Raw genomic sequence first — 22,663 nt, 5'->3', positions numbered from 1 at the left:
CTTCTAGGTTAACAATGTTTGTTCAGCGATTTCTGTCCATCCTGCAGCGTTTGCACAAAACTCAAGAGCACCACTCCCTAACTCCTGGGATTTTGGGCCTGGAAAAGCGATGGGGAAGGGGATACACTGCCATTCACTTTTCATAATATCCCTTCTGAGTGTTTGGTGCAATCTCTCAGATCCCTGACTAGCACCCTATTTATGAAGCTGAAAAGCTCTGGGCGAAGGGACTTAATATCACTGTCATCAAGGAACAGGAGGAGGAAACCTCGGCCTATTTGGGGCACGTATTTCTGCCCCCCCTCAGCACCCTCTTGGCTCCGGTCGCCATTTCACGCACCAGAACTGTGGGGCTGGATTGATGCTGCACCAAAATGGCTGCCCTGTCGGGGAAGGCTTTTCCAGAGGGGCTTCCACAGAGGAGTCGGGAACCCCCAAGCCCACTCCCCAAAGTGGCCCTTCCTGGCAAGCGGAGGGAGGCTGTTTCCCCCACCATGCTGGCCTCACAAAATGGAGCCTGGGGGCGCATTGCCTGTCGTGTGGCCCCAGGCTGAGGGGAGAGAAGAGGAGGCTGAGGGGATGCTCCCGCCTGGCCATGGCCTTATGAAGAACAGTGGCAGGATTTGGCCTGCAGAGCAGTGCCATAAGAATGGTGGGGAGGGATGCCCCCCCCCATTCACTCCACCCTTAACTCTGCTGACTTGGCCTTGGGCATGATGCCCATCACACGGGGGATATTGCGGTTCTAATGGGGGTCGCCCCCCCATTTCCTGCCTGCACCCCTCTCCCATTGTACAGGCTCCCGAGACGGAGTCGGCACAGGAGAATATGGGGCAACCAAGCCCCGCTTCTCCCCCTTAAATAGGTTTGTGAGCTGTGGTGGATCCTCAGATCCGGCCTTGGCTTTCCTCTGGCTCCAGGATGATCTGGCATTATTAGATACATAATATATATTTTAAAATCTGTTGGAGGTCTGGTGGTGCCAGAGCATTGTGTGGGGCTCCTCTCTCCCCTTCGTGACCAACTCTGCCTCCCCTCAGGGGACACGGGGGGGGGGGCATTAATGGGCCCCTCAATATAGGACGAGAGAGAACACTAAAAAGTATCCAAATTCATTCCCTCAATTCAGAAATAATAACCGAGGGGCCTAGCAGGTCCGGTTTCAGCCTTTCCTTTCCTGAAGCAAATTCTGTTTCCATGGGAGAAATGTTGGAGGGGAGGCCAAGAGTCCCCAGTGAGCTGTGGCAACGTGCTCAGGGAAGTCATTTTGAGAGTTAAAATGTTAAGCAAGGAAGCCATTTTGTTGTTCTAGGCCAGGCCCCATATCCAGTACATACACTCAGACACCCATTGCCCAGAGACACACAGAGATAGGCTGATGAGGATTACCAGATAAGCACATGGAAGTGTCATGTCCAACTCCTCATGCCTTATCTCTAGGCGGAATCTATTCTATCTCAGTATGTGCAATGCTGTAAATTTCGATTGGATAAAGACCTGATTAAAGAATGTATAAAGGGAACCCTCTCCTGTTGGGAGGTGCTGGACTTCGGAACTTATTCCTCTGTGCCATTGCTTGCTGCCGGCAAACAATTAAAACTTTATTGCTTTATTTATCTGTTGCTGCGTAGTCTGGCCTAACCAATTGCTACAGAGCAATGTATTTTCTTTGAGGCCTGATGCCTCGTGAAGTGATAAGAGAAGGCCTAGCAAGGGATTCTGTTAGGGATTGATTTAAAACCAGGCCCCCCAGTCTGGCCTCCCAGTGGCTTCTTGTGGTAAAAAAATGGCTGAGTGAAATTTGGGGCCTGTATAAGGGAGTCCTTGGAGCACCTCACAATCACCTGACTGTGGCTCCTGTTATGTATTGAAGTTCTCACTCTGGCCACCAGAGGTATTGTGTATATAGTTTTCACTCAGGTCCACATAAGTTAGTTTACGCGGGAAACCTTGAGCTGTTGTTGTTACAGTGTTGATAGCCGGCTGCCTATAAAAGCAGGCCGGCTGAGCTGTTTGCTGATCAGTTCAGTTCCAGCTTACTTATAAAGAACTACTTGGAGAAATCTCTGTGTCGTCTGCTATGTCCACCCACTACTTAATACTGGTGACGAGGATGGGATAGGATGGACATCAAAGAACAGCCAGATTCGGACACTCACTGAGTGGAATCACTGAGCTGAAACACTGAGTGAAATCACTGAACAGAACCCAATTCAGAGCTGAGCGTACTGGTTAGAGCACTGTGTTCCATCCATCACCCACCACATCAGCATCGGAACCATGGCTTCACTCGTGCCCCTACTGACATTTGCCCCAGCCTCTGAATGATGGGACTCCTACCTCGCTCGGTTCGCCTGCCACCTCCAAGCAAACGAGCTGACAGGTCAGAGGAGCGTAAGCGGGGCCTATTCCTCAGCCTCTGCAGGCCTGATGTATTCGAGATGGCCTGAGTTTTGGCCGCGCCACTAACAGTCCAGGCAGCGCCGTGGGACGTGGTCAGATATGGTCACTCTGCTGGTTGGCTAAGGCTTGGAGGAGGAATATGATGGTCTTAGTTCTCCTGGACCTTTCAGTAGCTTCTGAACAGGCTGCCTGGGGTGGGACTCCAGGGGCAGTGTGTTTGAATGCTTCCAGTATATAAATATGAACTCAAATATTGCAAAATGCCATAGCATTCCAGCAATGAAACCTAAGCTCTGTGTGTAGGCAGCAGTGCACCCCTGGAACTCCACACTGCTCAGATAAGTGGAGTCAATGTAAGATGGCGGGGTCACAAAAAATGTATGGCAGCCCTAAGCAATCGGCACCCTAATCCATGGGGCCACGGGGCCACCCAAAACCCGACGTCATTCGATTCACTCCAAAGCAGTGCAAGACGTTGACAAAAGGTCTGAGATAGCTTTTCACAGCAAAAACCCCATGCTTTGCGGCACCCCAAAAATGGAACAATCAGCACCATAAGTCAGGGGGGGGGGCGTGTCACGGGGTTGCTGAAAACCCAACATCATCCAATTCACTCTGAAGTGGATCCAAACACCAACGAAAGGTCTGCAGCAGTGTTTCATGGTGAACACCCCGTGTTTTGCGGTGCCCCACAAACAGAGCACTTGGCCTGTGGCAGAGTGGGCATTGCTCTTTTTGTGGGGTGTTGCAAACCATGGGGGTTTCGCTGTAAAACGTTTGCCAAAGTTTGGCACAGGTTTGGAGTGAATCAGAGAACATTGGGTTTTTAGTGACCTTTGGACCCCCCGTTTGAGGGACGATTGCTCCGTTGGTGGGGTGCTACAAAATGCAGGGGTTTTGCTGCAAGACACTGCAAAATGTTTGCCAAAGTTTGGCACCAGTTTAGAGTTAGACAATGTTGGGTTTTTGGTGAGCCACAGGATTTTCACTGCAAAACGTTTGCCAAAGTTTGACGCTTGTTTGGAGTGAATTGGACAATGTTGTTTTTGGGGGCATTAAGTACAAACTCAGGTTTCCTGTATCAATTACTCCATTTGTGGGGCACTGCAAAATGACTGCAAAACATTGGTACTGGTTTAGAGGGTATCCCAGATTTTGGAGTTCGTAGTTAATGTAGCTGAGCCATTGCCATGATTGAACAATTTAAATGGCACGTTTACAAGACAAGAACTGGAGTATTGCCTGTTTATAATATGTGTGTTCTGTATGTGTGTGTATCCTGAGGACAACATACATGTTTACATCACATTAATACACAAAGAGGGCATTCTGGCATAAAATGAGCTACAAAAATGGAAGTCCTGTTTATACTGAAAATAAAATACCTGCACCAAATGAAGGAAATGGTGAAGCTGACATACAAAGCACTATGTATTGTTCCAAAAGTTGGGTGCCACCCCCACTCTCTGCAAGATTCCAGGGCTTCCCAGCACTCACCCTGGGTCCGTGTTCCTTTGGAGAATTGAGACATGGCGGAGACTAGTATTCCTCAAAATCCCATAAGCCAGAGGTTTTCAACCTTTTGGGGTCTATGGTTCACTTGACAAACTGCATTCTTTCTGCAGCTCCCCTGTGGGGCTCAGGAGCCCAGTTATGCCACCCCTTGCCTGCAGAGCCGGCAGCCCCTCACCCTTTTTTGAACACCCTCCCTTGTGGAGTGTTTCCTTGGCCTCCTCTCCCCTCTCCTTGGGAGTCCTCTGGGCAGATGCCGCCCATGGTCTCTGAGCTGCCCTCCTGCCCCATAGAGGTGCCTCCTCACACTGCCCCACAGGGGCCTGGGAAGAGGGTGCCCTCAGCTTTAGTGGCCTGAGGGAGACTGGCCAAAAGTGAATGTGAGACCAGCACCTTAGTCATCTTGGGCGGCAGCAGCGGGCACTGCCAGGCCTGCATGGCAGTAAGGCTCCCCTTTGGCACTGGGCACTCAGCTCCCAGGCAGGCCTGGCACACAGCAAGCACAAGAAAGGCCAGCACAGCGCCTGCCTGTCTGTCCAGCCTCCCACTTGTCTGTCCATTCCCAACAGCAAGGGCTGGCGGACTGGCTGGCTGGGCTCCCTCGCCCGCCCGCTTGCTTGCTTACTCTGAGGCCGCCTCAACTCCTGGCACCCAGCACCCCCTGGCCAGCCCCAGAGGCACCATTCGTCTGGGGAGCTTGTAGCCAGGGCTGATGCAACCAACAGCCGTGCAAGTCTTTGGGAGGGAGAGATGCGAGAGGGCATCCGAGGAGGGAGGGAAGGAAAGAGGGACAGAGGCCAGGGTTGCCCATGGCACCCCTGACCATCATTCAAGGCGGCTCGGCTGGCCGTCCGCCTGGCCGGTGGCTTCTCGCTGCGTGTCCCAGCTCCACTCCAGGCAGGCAGGGGTAGTAGTGGCGGCTACCCGAGGAATGCGCTGAAGATGGCGGCCGGCCAGGGAGCTCCAAGAGCAGCTTGCTGGAGCTGTGGGTGCAGGGTGAGCAGTGGCTGCAGGTGCTCGTCACCCTTTCCGACAACTTACTGAGCATCAGCCCCAGCAGCAAGGGCGCCGACGAGCAGCTGCCCCCAGCCCCGTGCAGCTGAATGGTGGCGAGCCAGGTGCCCCTGTCCTGGACTCCCTTGCCAACATCAAGCGCACCGTGCAAATCGTCAAGCAGGACATCGAAGGGCTTGGCATCAGTATCAAAGGCAGCCAGGAAAACAAAATGCCCATTCTGATTTCCAAGATTTTTAAGGGGCTGGCTGCAGATCAGACGGAGGCCCTGTTTGTAGGATATGCCATCCTTTTCTGTCATCAGTGGTGACCTGTCTGATGCGACACATGATGAGGCAGTGCAGGCGCTGAAGAAGACTGGCAAGGAAGTGGTCTTGGAAGTGAAATACATGAAGGAGATCTCTCCCTGTTTTAAAAATTCCTCATCTGATGCAACTGTAAGCTGGGACTCTTCGCCAGCCTTTCAGAAGCAAGCTTCACCTGCTTTCTCCCTACGAGACCTCAAGGAAGGCAAGAACAGCCCCTTAAAAATGTGCTACATATCACGGAAATGTCTCCCCAGTGATCATTCAAGGCACCCCAGGGTGCCACAGCACACTGGCTGAAAACCACTGCCCTAGCCCAAGTCTGTTTCTGGCCACTGTAATAGGCTGGAATGGTACCTACAGAAGAGATGCCCCATTTCGCCTCTTCCTCTTATACAAGGAAGCAGCGGATCCTGTTCTCTATGCTCTGGCTGTGTTTCAGATTGGACTGTTACAACACTCTCCACGTGGGGCTGCCCTGGAAGACGACTTGGAAACCACACTTGGTCCCAAAAGCAGCAGCCAAATGACTGGCTGGGGTTGCATCCTGATCTCCCGTAACCCGTTTTAGAACAGCGACGCTTGTTGCCAGTTCATTTCTGGGCCCAACTCAAGGTGCACATGATGGTGTTTAGAGCCCTATACGACTCATGCCCCAAATGCTTCCTAGGAACCCTCTTGGATGCCGAGACCGGCAGACAGGGTCCTCCTGGGAGTTCCTCAGAGGCTCACGGTGGCAGAGGCCCAGAGGGTACAAGGTCTTCCCTATGGCAGCCCCTAAACTGTGGCGCTCCCTCCCAAAAGATATGGGCCTGGCCCCTTCCTTGCACAGCTTCCGGAGGATGCTGAGGACACACCTCTCCTCCACCCTGGCTTCCAACACTCGAGATGTCTGGTTTCAGACCCACCTTATTTCTCTCTTCAGGGCTGTCAGCTGTTTTAAACTGTTTTTGATATTGCGTTTTGATGCTGTGAAATCAGGGTGGAGGGCGGGCAATGAATAAACAAGCCCGTCTTGCAATACAGCAAACTCCCCATTTACACACGTCCCGAGTCACGTGTGACCACAATGGTGCACATTGCCACGAACCTGGAAGTGGCACAAAATGGGGCAAAAAGGCCCCCCAAAAGAGCATGGAAATGGTGCATAAACAGCACCTAGCAACCCCAGAGCCTTTGCACTGAATTTGCAGGCCTGTGCAGAGCTGGGGTTTGAGCAAGGAAGTTTGGCGGCAATCTAGTAACTGCTGCTGGTTTTTAAAGGGTTTCCAGAGGTTTAGAGTGTTTTCCAATGCTGTTTCCAATATATGTGTTTCCACTTATATCACATGGAATGTATGACGTTTTAAGGAGGGTTCCAGTTGCCTTTCCCCTTTCAAAGCAGAAACACGCAAGCTTTATCCAAAGAACCAATACAAAATCTTTATTAATATCCCCCGTTTTTTGTTTTTGTTTTAAAAAAGCTAAAAGTTAAAATTGCAATTTTTGCAGCTGAGGCTGCTGAGCAGGAGTGCCAGGCCCCCCAAACGCTGTGTGCTTCTTTTAAATATATATTGCAGTCTGTGCAGAAGGTTGGGCAAGTTCAGCGGTCTCGACTTGCCCTGGCATTTGGGCCTCTTGGACACCTCAGCCCAGTCCTTCTCTAAGACGGATCCTTCATTACATCTTTGGTTTCTTCTTCGCCTTCTGCAAATCCCCCCTGGGTTCTGTCTTGCGATGAACGCTCAGGCTGCCTTGTCACGAAACACGGGCAGCGAAAGAGAGACTCCGAACAGCAGCTGCTCCAGAAATCGTGCAACCTGCTAAATTGGCAGAGGGGCCAAAGCAGAGCAGACTTAAAGGACTTAAAACAACCAAAGGATGTGTAAAAGCCCGTGTTTTGTTTTGTTTTCTAAAAAGAAGGAAACGCGCCGAAAACCTAGAGAAAAAGCCAGCGGGGTTGTAGATTCTGGAGCACAGGGTGATCTAGGCAGGAAATTGGGAGACCAAGGAGCATGGGGAGGGGTGGGGGGTAGGCTGTGATGTGGGGAAAGCTATGGGGCAGAGCAGATCCCAGGTGCTGCGCCCCAGAGGGAAGCTTGTAGGAACAGACAGGTTAATGTTGGTCTCTGGGTGCCCAGGTAAAACTATTTGCAGGAGAGCCAATTTCACGTTCTGGCAGGCAGGCAAATCAGAAACATGTCAGCTGTTTTGCTCAGCCTCAGTGGAACCACCCCCTTTCCCTACAACCGCTGCAGTCCATCGTGCCCCACAGAATTGCCTGGGCCTACTTCTAATGCCCCACCAGTCAGAAGGCTCCTAGTACTATATTTCTCCGCAGTTTGAATGGGTCAGCCCTGATGCACAAACTTCTCTGGTCCGCCTTCCTGCCTTTTCTTGTTCTTCAAATCTCCTTTCCGCAGCACCATTCCCCTTTTGGCGCATCCGTACGATGAACCTGTAAGGCAGGCTGGTCGGAGAGAGAGTGTGCAGCTTCTCCAAGGCTGCTGGGCACGAGGATCTGAGCTGGGAGCCTACAATGCCTGCCTGCCTGCCTCTCTCTGTGGACGTTCACAGGCAGAGGAAGCTGTGAGGCCAAAGAGCAACGACTGGCATCCTCGCTCCACCCACAGTACAGAGACCGAATGACGACTGGACAGGACCGATTCACACAACCACATCTCAGGCATCCTGCTGCCCAAGACTGAATGCTGAGACGGTTCTGGCAACTGCCAGAAAGCGCCAGTGCTGGCCAACGTTCTCAATCATTCCATCTTGCTCTCGAAGCATTTCCGGAAAACGAAATGTGGCGAGCAGGGTGCAAAAGCGCTCAGGCGGCCGCTCATCCGCCTGCAGCTTCAGCCCCGGTTGGCAAAAATACATCCCCACCAGCGGGAGCGTATGCCAAAGGGAGGTTCAAGGTCACAAAAGGGATTCTGGCTTTGTGGCCCGCCTGTCTATTTGGCCGAGGGGGCGCTGTCTGTCTGCAGCGTGCCCTCAGGTCCCGCTGGAAAGGCTGGTGGGGAAGAGAGATTTCTCCAGTGGGGCGTTGCTGCTGCTGCCGCTGGGTGCCAAGGCCTGCTCGGGGCCCGGCATCGGTGTTGCGGGCGCCTGCTCGCCGCCGTGCAGCCGCAGGTGCTGCTTGAGCGACTGTTTGTAGCGGAAGCGCTTCCCACAGTGGAGGCAGGCATAGGGGTTCTCGCCCGTGTGCATGCGCTGGTGCTCTAGCAGGTACTTCCGGCGGGCGAAGGTCCTAAGGCACTCGGTGCAGCGGTGGCGCCTCTCGCCGTTGGCGTGGCTGGCCTGGTGGCTGATGAAGGCCTGGGCGTGGGGGAAGGTCTGGCCACAATCGCGGCAGGCGTGCGGCTTGGCGCCGGCCTGGTGGACGCTGCTCTGGTGCTTGACCAGGTGGTGGGCGCGGACAAAGCGCTTGTCGCACTGCCCGCAACGGTAGGGGCGCTCGCCGGTGTGGATGCGGTAGTGGTTGGTCAGCTTGGACTTCTCGGCAAAGCGCTTCTCGCACTCGGGGCACTGGTAGGGCTTCTCGCCCGTGTGCGTGCGGGTGTGGTCGTCGAGGTGCTGTTTGCGGATGAAGGTCTTGGCGCATTGCGGGCAGTGGAAGGGCCGGGGCCGTTCGCGGTGTGTCTTCAGGTGCACCGCCAGGCTGGACTTGCGGTTGAAGGCCTTGGGGCACTCCGAGCACTGGTGCGGCCGATCGGCGTGGACCGCTTGATGCCGGGTCAGCTGGCCCTGGTGGCTGAAGCCGCAGCCGCACTCGGCGCAGACGAAGGCACTCTCGCTCTTGCCCACCGTGTGTGTCCGCTGGTGGATCAGGAGGCTGGTCTTCAGACGGAAGCTTTTGGGGCACAGCGAACAGGTGTGGAGTCTCTCTGCCGCCTGGGATAAGGCCTGGTCCCCAAAGCTGCTTTTGTAGTCTGCGCAGGAACCGTCGGGCTCCAAGATCTGCTGCGGGCCAGGCTCAGCCGTCGCGCCTTCACTGTACTCCTCACCCCCCGCATGGGCGCCCTGGGGCAAGGGGAAGCGCTGCTCGTAGGCCAGGCCGTCGCGGCACTTGCCGCAGGGGAAGGGGTCTCCCTTGGGGCTGGCGTCCGGAGGGGCTGCCGCCTCCGGCCCTTCGCAGCAGCCCCCCGACCTTGGGGGGTGCTCCTCTTCGGGCCTCTGTGCAGGAGGGGCCGGTTTCTCCCCCCGAGGACAGCCCTGCCTCTCACAGCCTCCGTCCGGCTTGGGGGCCTGGAAGACGTCTTCGCTGGCCACCCCGGGCAGCAGCAGCCCCTGGGCAGGCGGAGGGAGCTTGGGAGCCGCCCTCAGATTACGCTCTTCACGCTTGATCATAGCGCTGTCATCTGGGGGAGGCAGAAAAGGGAACAGGCAAGGATTAAGGACCTAAAGGGGAGCCTGCAGGATCAGGCCAGTGGCCCATCTAGTCCAGCATCCTGTTCTCACAGTGCCCATCCAAAGGGAAAACCGCATGCAGGATTTGCACACAAAACCAACCATCTCCCCTCCTGTGGTTTTCAGCAACTGGGGAAGACTACAGAAGCTAAGCACAGTCATCATGGCAAGTAGCCCTGGAGAGCCCTCTTCGCCTCCACGAATCTGTTTAATCCTTTTTTAAAAAGCCCTCCAAGTTGGTGGCTATCAATGTTTCCTGTGGGAGAGAGTTCCAGAGACTGACTATGTGCTATGTGAAGAAGGGCTTCATCACGTCTCACCTGAATCTTCCAACACTCAGCTTCCTACACTAGAGCCACACGCTCCAGGAAAAGGTCTCCCCGAGACTTGTTCGTCAGCACCAGGCAAAAAAACATACCAACAACCCTCATTTGGAACAGAAATATCAGAAATATTCTGGAGGGAGCTCAAGAGGTTTTAGCGAACACCCCGTCCTCTTAACAATATTTTTTTTTTGGGGGGGAGGGCTATAACTGGGTGGTTGTGCCCGGGTTTTCATGAAAAAGGTCCCTGCAGCATCTTCAGTTAAAATGATCTCGCCAGCGTGTGATAGCAAAAGACCTCTTTAAGGAAGTTTGTGATGTTTGATGTTTTATCATGTATTTAATATTCTGTTGGGAGATGCCCAGAGCGGCTGGGGAAACCGAGTCAGATGGGCGGTATACAAATAATAAAATTACTGTTGTTATTATTACCCTGTGGTGGGAATTCTAGGCAGCCTGCGTGTGAAGAGATGCAAAAAGAGAGTGCATAAAAGGAGATTGTGCGAAGAATCTGATTGGGTGGAGAATCTGTGTTAGGAATGTTTGTGCAGGAAAAACTTATCCTTGAACTGGCTCAGTAAGTGTTAGGCACCTTGTTCCTGCTGAACTGGGTGTCCAGATTTGACAACGCAGGCCTGCTTTTCCTCTGGGAATGTGACTTAATTTCTATGCATATGTTAAGCTAAGGTGAGTGACGGCCTCTATAGAAGCATGTGAAATTCACAGGCAAGTGGACTCCACTTTTCCGGGTGCCCCAGAGGCTGCCGCTGTGGCCCCGTGACATTTCCTTAAATGGCACGATTGGTGTGGTTAATTGAAGAAGATCCAGAACATCCTTGTCTGCCTGGAGAATCGAGAGCCCGGAAGCCCGGTCCGTTCGCATTTCCTGCTAATCCTTGGCACAGCACGGCAAGCAGGAGCTGGAGTGAGCCAGAGCAAAGCCTTGGGCTGGCAGTTCCCCTCCCTCCTCCTTTTCCCCACGTGACTGGGAAAAAGGACTTTGCCAGCTTGTCCTTTCGGTTTCACAGAATATTTGGCCTGCTGTGACCTGGGAAGCAGGCGGGGTTAAACCCTGGTCTGTTTCAAAACAAGCCAAGGTCAAGCCCTGGTGATGTCACCCGGGCTTTCGAAACTAACCGCAGTTTGTTTTAAGCCCCTTTGACGACACGACAAAGCAGCGCGGAAGTGAAGCTCAGTGCAAAGTCTTCCTCCCAGCCCAGAGGAAGGGGGGGGGGGGAAGGCTGAGCCGCTGGAAGTTGCAGCCAAAACGTCCGGAGGGCATCAGGATGGCTGGAAACAGCTGATCTAAAGCAGCACCGGAATTCCTCTGATTAAGGAAGCGGCTAAGATCCAGTTAATATGGAAACAGGTGCAGACATAATTTAGATATTACGTAAACAAGGAGGAGGAATATTTTTTTAAAAAAAATTGAAACAGTAGGACAACCTGGAAGCCAGATCTCTGCCTTTCAGGGCACAGAATCACAGATATAGTGGCACCTCGGTTTACAGACACTTCAGGTTACAGACGCTTCAGATTACAGACTCCGCTAACCCAGAAATAGTACCTCGGGTTAAGAACTTTGCTTCAGGGTGAGAACAGAAATCGCGCGGTGGCAGTGGGAGGCCCCATTAGCTAAAGTGGTACCTCAAGTTAAGAACAGTTTCAGGTTAAGAACGGACCTCCAGAACGAATTAAGTTCTTAACCCGAGGTACCACTGTACCTAGAATTGTAGAGCTGGAAGTCACCCCAAGGGCAATGTAAGAATCACATCTAATGCCAGGGACACTCACCATAGCCAAGAACTGAGGGGATCTCTCGCTCCAGGTCCCATTTCCCTCTCCCGGGAAGCTCTTCCTGCTTAATCCAGGTCAAGAGATCCTCCTTGGAAGGCAAGGGATCCACGTCTGGCAACGAGAGCAACAGGTGCATTGCAACGGACGCAGAAGACTTGCAGGTTTCAGAGACAACCAGCAACGCTGGCGGAAAACTGACCGAGATGCTGGCTAGATTATGCACGGGCCTTGTTTTCCTTTGGAGGCCCAGGTCAGATTTCGGCACCTGGTCACAGATGTGCACCTCCTTTCCTCACCCTTGAGTATGTCCGCCAGCCCTCTCACTTCTGGGATTAGGCTCCAAGGATTTAACTTTTGGGAATGTACTTTCTGGGCAGGTGTGAGACCCAGCAGACCTGTGTGTGGCCCAGCAGCACTTTAGCCCTACACTCACTGTTTGCATATTTCATTCCTGTTCAGTTTGTTCCCCCCCCCCCCACACACACCTTTCTGTGCTGTCCGCAAGTGACAGGGCAGGACAGACGCTTTAGCCACAATGGCAAATCTTTATTACCCACCTTCCAAATTCGACTCACCTGCTCTGGGCTCTGCAGAGAAGCCCTTGCCCCCCACAAATTCGTGATCCGTGGCACGGGAAGGCTCCGCTTGTCCCATTGGGGGGAGGATGTCAGCTTTGGAAATGGCAGAGTCTGTTTGGGGAAGCAGATCAGAAGGCAGGTGCTGAAAGTCACTGTCACTGAGGGGAAATCTGACGGACAACAAACCCGGCAGCTCCACTCCTTTTTCCAAGGAATGCTAGCCTCTTGTCCAAAGAACTGGTCTTGAATATGATCTGGGCAGCACAAACAGTAATTGCAATTCAGTGGAGAACAACCCAAAATCCTAACATTAGGCATTTGGCAACACTCACTCTGCAATGGAGCCATCACGGAGAATTTGAGATTTTGACAAGGACTAGAACCTCCAGGCACTTTTCATTGGATCTGGCGTTCTTTTACGACACATGCAGCAGAACCATCATTTTCAAGGCAACCCCCGTTACAAGCCTAGCAAATCTGGAACTATATTTGATGCTCTGATAACGTTGATATACTTTACTTGGACCTGGGTTATTTTAACCCATGCGAAGCTCTGCGCATGCTACGTGCCTATTTTGTAGCTAATTATTATTATTATTTGATTATTTACGCCCCAGCCACCCTGGGTGGCTCCCAGCAGAAGAGTAAAAACACGATAAAACATCAAACATAAAAAAGGACTTCCGGGTTGGCGCAACTGGCTAATGGCGGATTCCCTCCGAGCTCCGGAGGGAATCGGCTCAGCAGGGGGTTGGGTCTTGCCGTGCCGGCGACACAGGGACCCTTAAAAACCACGGGCACGGAGCCCGTGGACATGGTGACTCGGCGGGCACCATAAGCGCCCCCCGACTCGTGAAGGAGCCTTTTTAAAGGCTACAGATCGGGTGCCAGGGAGCGGCATAGTGCTGTGAGTCCTTCGCTTCCCCTGCCGAGCGAAGCCGCATGCCATTCTTCGGTCAGCGCCAACTTCTTCCTATTAAATTTGGACTTAAAAGCAAGAACAACAACCCGTGAGTAATTTGAAAATTGGATTACAATATATTTGGCTTTGGATTTGGCACGAGCGGGGGAGTTGAAAAAAAGGAAGTCCGTCTCCCCCCTATTGTAAACAGCTCAAAGCAAGGACCTGTCAACTAAGGTTGCGGGAAGAACTGTCGGGATTGGATAAAGATATAAATTCCACGGATTTAAAAGGACTAAGCTAACGTGCTGGAGGACTAGAGTTTACTTTGTTTGAATTAAGTACCATTCTTCTCAAGCCCGGGAGTATCCCGAGTCAAGAGCCTGCTGAGGACTTATAGAAACATTTGACAGCTGTCAAACTAGCTGTCAAAGTCGGAAGAATTGAAAGTTGAAACTTTAACCGGCTATATCGTTACAAAATATTGGAAACAAAGAAAGATTGTTACAAACAAATTCGACTTTTGGGTCGGAGGGGAAAAGAACATTAAGTAACCAGAATCCCTCTAGAGGGGATTCTTGGACATTACAAGAATGGAACTAAAACAGGGAATACAGGAAATACGTGCTGGCTTGGAAAAGCTGACCTCTCTCGTGGGAAAGTTGTTAGAGATGAATGAGAAACGCCTTGTTTTGTCTACGAGCCCCTCAAACCCGAAGTTATCTGAAGATATACCAACTGAATTGGAAAAGGACTCGTTGTTCAAAACACAGGCAGCTGGACAAGAAAAAGAACCAAAGATTGAGGAAGAGAAGACATCTGCCAAGCAGGAGGAGCTGAAAGAAGGGATGGCTGAGATGATACAGAAGAGAAAAGAGAACTGGAGACCTGCTAAGAAGAACCTTAAATCGACCAAGGTGAAAGTCGGACTAGTTGGGACATATAGATTTTGGAAACAGTGTTGGAGCACCGCCTGCAAACAAGTAGGTCTCATTGGAAGAACCACGGTCAGCATCGAGAAAATACATCTTCGACCCTGGGCGCTAAGCAAGAGAGACTTTCGAAGAAACCGGCTGAAAGGGACTGAGAGAGACTTGCGTGCCTCGGACGAAAGATCACCAGGCTAAAAAGATGGACCAAATGGATTTTGGTTAGGGATGAAAACCGGGGAGGGAAGGGTGAGACCTAACAGTCTGAAGGGGGTCTGTTCTTTCTTTGCTTTAGGAGTATAAAAATTATAGGCTTTTTTATTACTATAAAAATGGGGAATCCGTGGAGGGGAAATAGTGGCAACCTTAGGAAGGGTATATCTAATTTTTTTTTTTCTTCTCTATATATAGGGTTAAGGTATATATCTGAATAAATGGCTAAAGTATAACAATGAACTAAAGCTTAATTCTATTATGAAAAATTATCTTAATTAAATTAGGGTTAAGTGATTTTAAACAAATTATGTTTTAGGATATTAAGTGGAAAACTTGCTTGAACAAACAACTGAAGATGGAATACAATAGGGGGAGATGTGGGGAAGTCTTGAAAAGAAGTTAAGGAAAATGAGTTTAAAAGGTGGAATTTTTTTTTTTGTTTTGTTTTTTCTTTTCTGGTCTTCTTTTTTCTTATCTTTCTTTTTCTTTCTTTTTTTTTTTTTTTTGCTTTGCTATTTGTAACCTTTTGAAAATTTAATAAAGATTATTTTAAAAAAACAACAACATCAAACATAAAAAAACTTCCCTAAATGGGGCTTTATTTTTCATCTCTTAATCTTCATCCATAGCCACGACTTGTTCTCTCTGTTTTGTGAATGTTAGGAAATGAAACTAAATAAAGAACTTTACAAATAAAAAGAAAAGAGAAAGAAATTCCAGCCACTTACCCAGGGAGATCAGCGGTTCGTATGTCCCCTTGGTGATATTCCGGTAGAGTTCCTTCTGCCAGTCTTCCAAACTGGCCCACTCCTGGGGGGCGAAGCTTGCTGCGTCGTCATCAAAGGTCACGGGAACCTAAAATCAGAGCCACCCGTGACTCAGAAATGCTGACCAAGGCCTCCATCATGGCTGCCATTATAAGAAGATGAAAAGAGCCCTGCTGGATGAGGCCACGGGTCCATGCACTCCAGCATCCTGTTCTCACACAGGTAGTCCATAATCAGGATCCGTGCAGGAGAGCCCTCTCCCCTCCTGGGGTTTCCAGATACTGGTATGCAGAGGCAGTGCTGCTCCCAGCAGTGAAGGCAGAACACCTGGAATACCTGAAAGATCGCCTCCTTCCCTACAGACCCTCTTGGGTGCCAAATCTGCAGGGTATGTCTGTGTGTGCTCTCTTTGGGGTGGCCCAGGACAACAGAGAGGGCCTTCTCTGTAGCAGCCCCCAAGTTGTGGAACTCCATCCCCAGAGGTGCATCTGGTGCCTTCATAGTACAGCTTTCGGTGGATGCTCGAGACGCATGACCGTAGCCTCTGACCCTTCAGGTGTATGTTTTCAGGACCCACCTTGCTTTTGCGATTCTTCTTACACACCGTGTTTAATACTGTGTTCCAATATTAATGATGCTTTTAAATTGTTGTGACCTGTCCTGGGACCTTGGGGTGAAGGGTGGGTAATAAATTCTAACAATAGCACTAATAATAGTAATAGCAACACGGACATCAGGCTGGCACCTTCGCTGTATGTTTTTCGGTGCCTCTAAAACATTTCTACTTATACCATCTTACCCTGATGGGAGTCTCGACCTGTTTTTAGTCTGTTGCTACTTCAACTCATCAAATGCTGTAAATTGTTGTCGACGTGGGGATCCAGGGCACAGTCCTTCAATGGCTGCACTCGTTTCTCTCTGGTCGGGGACAGAGGGTGGCGCTTGGGGGGGAATTGTCATCCCGCCACTCCTTGGTGTGTGGTGTGCCTCAGGGTGCAATACTCTCCCCGATGCTTTTTAACATCTTTATGCGCCCCCTCGCCCAGCTTGTCCGGAGTTTTGGGCTGGGCTGCCATCAGTATGCTGATGACACCCAACTCTATTTGTTGATGGACGGCCACCCGGACTCGGCCCCAGACACACTGATCAGATGCTTGGAGGCTGTGGCTGGATGGTTACGTGGGAGCCGGCTGAAGTTAAATCCTTCGAAGACAGAGGTCCTCTGGCTGGGACGGGACGACATGGGACTGAGGGGGCAACTCCCATCTCTTGCGGGGGTGCAATTAGTGCCAGCACCGTCCGTTAAGAGTTTGGGTGTAATCTTCGATACCTCCCTCTCCATGGAGGCGCAGATTGCAGCTACAACAAAGGCGGCATTTTTTCATCTCCGCCAAGCTAAGCAGTTGGCTCCTTACCTCTCTCGCCCTGACCTAGCCACTGTGATCCATGTGACGGTCACCTCCAGACTGGATTATTGTAACTCGCTCTACGTGGGGCTGCCCTTGAGACTGACCCAGAAACTCCAGCGGGTGCAGAATGCCGCAGCGAGACTCCTTACGGGGTCCTCGCTTAGAGATCACATTCATCCGGTGCTATACCAGCTGCACTGGCTCCCGGTGGAGTACAGGATCAGGTTTAAGGTGCTGGTTTTAACCTTCAAAGCCCTATACGGCCTAGGGCCCTCGTACCTACGGGACCGCCTCTCCTGGTATGCCCCACAGAGGAACTTACGATCTTCAAATAAAAACACCTTGAGGGTCCCAGGCCTCAGAGAGGTTAGGCTGGCCTCAACTAGAGCCAGGGCTTTTTCGGCTGCGGCTCCAACCTGGTGGAACGCTCTGTCACAAGAGACAAGGGCCCTGCAGGACTTGACATCTTTCCGCAGGGCCTGCAAGACAGAGCTGTTCCACCTGGCATTTGGTCAGGGCGCAGCCTGACCCCCTCCTCTGGCAATCTTTACAAAGCTTTAGTTTATGGTTGCCATCAATTTTGATTTTAATTCATTTTTATAATGTTTTATAATGTCACACTGTTTTAATGTTGTTAGCCGCCCTGAGCCCGGCTTCGGCTGGGGAGGGCGGGATACAAATAAAATTTATTATTATTATTATTATTATTATTATTAATTTTTCTTAGTGATAGTTTTGTTGTTTTGCCTTTTCTGTAAACTGCTTTGAGGGTGGCTCGTTTGTTTGTTTTTAACCATCAAGCAGTATATAAACTTGATGACATAGAAAACAGAGCAACATAGCACCTCCATGTATAGGTCCATCAGCACACAGCCAGTCCAAAGGGGTCCATCAGGTTCATAGACCTGCTCTGTTCACCGCACTCATTCTGCAGAAGCAGGCTACAAAAGCTGGTCGCTGTTTAAATATTTTTAGCTGCCTCTTCCAGTCCGACTCCAACCAGAAGGAGAGCTATCCAGCGGACAAATAATACCCATGTGGCACTTCAAAAACTAAGGCTTTTGTTGGTTAATCTAGTGGTTAAAGTGATTATTGTCTGTGATGCACTTTTAATGAATAAAAATTCCTGGACGGGCTTCCCTCCCTCTCCTGGGCCTGCTGTTTGGGGTATGGTGGGGTTAAGAGTGGCTCTCTTGGCTGGCAAGTCTTTTGCGAGTGGAAACCTGAGCTCCTGGCGCAATGGCACACGCATCAGGGACCAAAGATTCCTGCACTGCAGGGGGTTGTAGTAGATGACCCTTGTGGTCCCTTCCAAATCTACCTTTCTAGGAATCTTTGATTCATAGGCGTATTGTTCTATAATAATAACAACAATTTATTATTTATACCCCGCCCATCTGGCTGGGTTTCCCCAGCCTCTCTGGGAGGCTCCCAACAGAATATTCATAATAAAAAAGTGACAAAATCAAACATTAAAAACTTCCCTAAGCAGGGCTGCCTTCAGATGTCTTCTAAAAGTCAGATAGTTGTTTATTTCCTTGACATTGTGATGGAAGGGCTTTCCAAAGGGCAGGTGCCGCTACTGAGAAGGCCCTCTGCCGGTTCCCTGTAACCTCACTTCTCGCATGGAGGAAACAGCCAGAAGGCCCATCGGAACTGGACCTCAGTTTCTGGGGGGCTGAAGGATGGGGGTGGAGATCTCCATCAGGTATACTGGACCAAGGCCGTTTAGGGCTTTCAAGGTCAGCACCAACACTTTGAATTGTGCTCGGAAACGTACTGGGAGCCAATGTAGGTCTTTCAGGACTGGTGTTATATGGTCTCAGCGGCCACTCCCAGTCACCAGTCTAGCTGCCGCATTCTGGATTAGTTGTAGTTTCCGGGTCACCTTCAAAGGTAGCCCCACGCAGAGCGCATTGCAGTAGTCCAAGCAAGAGATAACTAAAGCATGCACCACTCTGGCAACACAGTACACAGGCAGGTAGGGTCTCATCCTGCGTATCAGATGGAGCTGGGAGACAGCTGCCCTGGATACAGAACTGACCTGCGCCTCCATGGACAGCTGTGAATCCAAAATGAATCCCTGGCTGCGCACCTGGTCGTTCAGAGGCACAGTTGCCCCATTCAGGACCAGGGAGTCCCCCACACCTGCCCCCCCCCCCGTCCCCCCAAAACAGTACTATCCCCTTGGTGGCCCTTTTCTGAACCTACCTTGTTTCCTTCTTACCTTGGGGATTTCTCCCTTCGGTCCCAAGGGGAGCCTCAGGATCCAGAAGTTTCGGTTCTTGAGCAGGTTCTCCATGTTCTCCAGCCTCCTCTGGAGCAGGCCGTACTCCTGGATGAGGGTCCCCAGGGCGGCCACGTGGTTGCTGAACTCCAGCTCGGTCTTCTCGCACTCGAAGATCTTCTTCTCGGCTGTGGCCGTCCGGCCTTCCAGGTTGAGGAGCCGTGTGGCATAGGAGTCCACCTTCCTCTCCACGGCTTGAATGGCAGCCACGACGGTCCAGAGCGAGATCTCGGCCGTCGGGTAGATCTCCCTCTCGGCGGCTTGGTCAAAGAGGGCCGGCGGCTGGAAGGAGGCCAGGTGTTGCGGCTCCACCTCCCATTCCCAAGCCTGCGGGCAAGAAGGGGGTCAGACCAGAGCAAGGGAGCTCGCGAAGGAGTGGGGGGCAGCTGGAGAAAGAGAGGCGAGGGAAAAGGAAGAAGGAAGCGGAAAGACAGAGTGTCAGGAGGAAGGGGGAGACCAGACCAAGGAGACACAGAGGCAAGACGAGGCAGAGGGGGGCTTTCCACAGTGCCGGAATCACTGTGACATCCGCTTGGCACGGAAAACTTGCATCACAATGGCAACGTTTTGTCAGCACTTGCAAAAACTTGATCTTTGGAACTCCCTGCCTCTAGACACCAGGTAGGCAGCTTTGCTGTACTCTTTTTGGGCGCCTGCTAAGAACGATTTTCTTTTGGCATTAAGAAAGTGGAAGCCAGCTTTAATCTATTGTCATTTTAACTTTTTGTATATCTTAGTTTATTGTTAATTTTTCTCTGCAATATAATAATATTGCTTCTGAAGTTAATGTCCTGTTTGGCCAGAGTACCTGCGCCGTGCTCTATATACTCTCTATGTCTATGGATCTTTTATTTATTTTTATTTTTAAAAAAAAGGTATAGGACCCCTAACAGCTAAGTCCAGTCACAGACGACTCTGGGGTTGCAGTGCTCATCTCGCTTTATTGGCCAAGGGAGCCAGCGTTTGTCCACAGACGGTTTTTCCGGGTCATGTGGCCAGTATGACTAAGGCACTTCTGGCGAAACCAGAGCATCGCATGGAAACGCCGTTTACCTTTCCGCCACAGTGATACCTATTTATCTACTTGCACTTCGAAGTGCTTTTGAACTGCTAGGTTTGCAGGAGCAGGGACCAAGCAACGGGAGCTCACCCCGTCGCGGGATTCGAACCGCCGACCTTCTGATCGGCAAGCCCAATTTATGGTATTTTAATAGTTTATCAGTTGAGCATTGGCCAAAAGAGGGACCAAGTTTTTCACATGAGCAAGCAGACTAGATTCAGGGCTGTATATCCTCTGGGGAGATGAGAGAGCCAGTGGTGGAGTAGTGGAGAGAGTCCCACTTTGGTTGTGTAGCTCACCGGACGTGATCTCGGGGGCCAGTCACCGCCTCTCCACCTAACCTGCCTCACAGTGTTGTCATGAGGAGAAACTCTGTTTTTTGGGGGGAGGGGGGATATGCCCACCACAGGAGAGGCAGTGTGGTGCAATGGCTAGGGTAGGGAAGACCCGGGTTCAAATCCTCCCCTGCTTTGGCCGTGCAGCTCGCTGTCTGTGACCCTGGGATCCATTCGCTGCCTCTCTCGGCCCGACCTACCTCACAGGGCTGTTGTGGGGGTAAAAAGGGGGGAGAACCATGGCCAGCCCCTTGAGCTCTGTGTGTGTGTGTGTTTTTGTGTAGGGAAGAGAGAAAGGTGGGAGATCAGTGCAAAAGAGTGAATAAAAATAGGTAAGTCCTGGGGCCGAAAGACTGAAACCTCGCCTTTCTCTCAAACCTCAGCCCCCCCATGCACCCCAAAATACATGATCAGCCAGGAAGGGGGGGGGAGAAGGTGGTTCCTTGCCTCCCTTTCACCCCTCCCCACCTCAGAACACCAATCAGCCCCCCCATCCTTGCATGAAGCCAATTCCTAGGGGGCTTAGCTCTCTTCGCCCCCCACAATTAAATATTTGAGGGGAACAGCCCCCCCCCAAAAAAGTTGATGGCCATTGCCATTCAAAGGGGGGGTGTGTGTGATCGATTATGCGGGGCGGGGCTTGCTTGGACCCCCAATATTTTATTCCGGTTGGCACCTGTGGACCCCCCAAAAAGGATGCAGTGAGGGGGGGCAGACCCCCAAACCAATCTGGGCTCCAATGTCCCCCCCCCCAAAAGCACCTGGGGAAATCTTTTGCAGGTCCTTCCCCCCCCCCACTTTTAAATGGTGACCAGCCGGGGGGGGTGTCATTTAAAGCCCCTCCCCCTCCTCCCACCCGGGCAGCGCAGGGTTAACCCCTCTCACCTGGGCAGGAGTCCACTCAGCCATGGCCGGCGCCCGCTAGGTGAAGCCACTGCGCATGCGCGCCCCCTCCCCAGCCAACTGGTCCCCGAAGCGAGAAGGTCCTTCTCTCTCTCTCTCCGGTCCTTCTTAGCGCGGAGTACGCATGCGCGCGGGCGCAGGCCGAGTTCCCCGCTTCCAAGGCGCACGGCAGCGCCACCCAGAGGCTGGAGGAGCGCCTGGCTCGAAATGCCACAGCGCCGAAGCAGGACTCCTGGAAAAGGGCTACCCAAGGGTCATCCAGTCCAACCCGCTGCAATGCATCTCAGCGAAAGCAAAGGCAAATATTCATGCCTTCGAGGCATTGCATTGATAACCCCCCTTTTCCCCCTCTAAGGAGCACAAGGTAGCAGACGTGGGGCTCCCCCGTCCTCAAATAACGTCCCCATCACAACAACCCTGTGAGGTAGGTCAGGTAGAGCGCCTGGGCCTGTAAATCGGAGTAGAATTGGAAGGGAAGGCAAAGGGCACATGCATGGAATCATAAAAGGTAAATGTACCCCTGCCCGTACGAGCCAGTCGTCTCCGACTCTAGGGTTGTGCACCCATCTCACTTAAGAGGCCAGGGGCCAGCGCTGTCCGGAGACGCTTCCGGGTCACGTGGCCAGCGTGACATCGCTGCTCTGGCCAGAGCCAGAGCCGCACACGGAAACGCCGTTTACCTTCCCGCTGGTAAGCGGTCCCTATTTATCTACTTGCACCCGGAGGTGCTTTCGAACTGCTAGGTTGGCAGGCGCTGGGACCGAGCAGCGGGAGCGCACCCCGCCGCAGGGATTCGAACCGCCGACCTTTCGATCGGCAAGCCCTAGGCGCTGAGGCTTTAACCCACAGCGCCACCTGCGTCCCGCATGGAATCATAGACACATAGAATTGTAGAACGGAAGGAACCCTGAGGGTCATCTAGTCCAACCCGCTGCAGTGCAGGAATCTCAACGAAAGCAGCGGTGGCCAACGCCCAAGAGACTGCGATCTACTCACAGAGTTAAAAAGTGGCAGTGATCTACCCCCCCCCCCCCCTTTTGAGGTTCAGGTCAAAGTTGTTTTTTTCAGGGAGGAGGTAAAGGTAAAACGTTGAGCTTTTTTTAGGGGAGCCACAGCTTCTTTGGGGGGAGCCAATGATCTACCAGTGATCTACCACAGACATCCAGTGATCTACCGGTAGATCACAATCTACCTGTTGGCCATGCCTGAGCTCAAGCACCCCTGGCAGATGGCCATCCAGCCTCTGCTTAGAAACCTCCAAGCAAGGAGATTCCACAGTTGCCACAAGATGACCCAGGGTCTGGAAACTAAGCCTGATGAGGAACGGTTGAAGGAGCCCTGGGTACATTTAGCCTGGGAAAGAGGAGTCTGAGAGGAGATATGAGAGCCATCTTCCAATATCTCAAGGGCTGTCACATGGAGGAAGGAGCAAGCTTGCTTCCTTCTGCTCTGGAGGGTAGGACTCGAACCCATGACAAGGAGATTCTGGCTAAACATCAGGAAGAAGTTTCTGAGCTGATTGACAGCGGTGG

General features: G+C 51.9%; 2 protein-coding genes across 2 annotated transcripts in view; both read right to left on the bottom strand.

Annotated features, from left to right (window-relative positions):
* Nucleotides 1-1,385, bottom strand: part of LOC307199076 (verrucotoxin subunit beta-like) — a gene marked incomplete at its 5' end in the record, with an annotated part of 126,502 nt that extends 125,117 nt beyond the window's left edge. Inside the window, one exon of the mRNA XM_079946680.1 lies at nt 494-1,385. Coding sequence (XP_079802806.1) covers nt 494-529 — 36 coding nt within the window. The remainder of the gene's footprint in view (nt 1-493) is intronic.
* A 5,246-nt stretch (nt 1,386-6,631) lies between these two features.
* LOC307199108 (zinc finger protein 212-like) lies at nt 6,632-21,226 on the bottom strand. Its single transcript, XM_079946747.1, has 6 exons — nt 21,114-21,226; nt 18,774-19,160; nt 15,099-15,225; nt 12,322-12,435; nt 11,744-11,857; nt 6,632-9,577 (listed from the first exon to the last, which is right to left on the bottom strand). Exons 1-6 carry the CDS (start codon nt 21,135-21,137, stop codon nt 8,211-8,213), a joined length of 2,133 nt encoding a protein of 710 aa, XP_079802873.1. The 5' UTR covers nt 21,138-21,226; the 3' UTR covers nt 6,632-8,210.
* Nucleotides 21,227-22,663: the final 1,437 nt, after the last annotated feature.

This window comes from Podarcis cretensis, assembly GCF_951804945.1.
Source record: "Podarcis cretensis genome assembly, chromosome: 12".
NCBI lineage: Eukaryota > Metazoa > Chordata > Lepidosauria > Squamata > Lacertidae > Podarcis > Podarcis cretensis.
The sequence above is the reverse complement of the archived record's forward strand: the minus strand, read 5'-3'. Positions and strand labels throughout refer to the sequence as shown.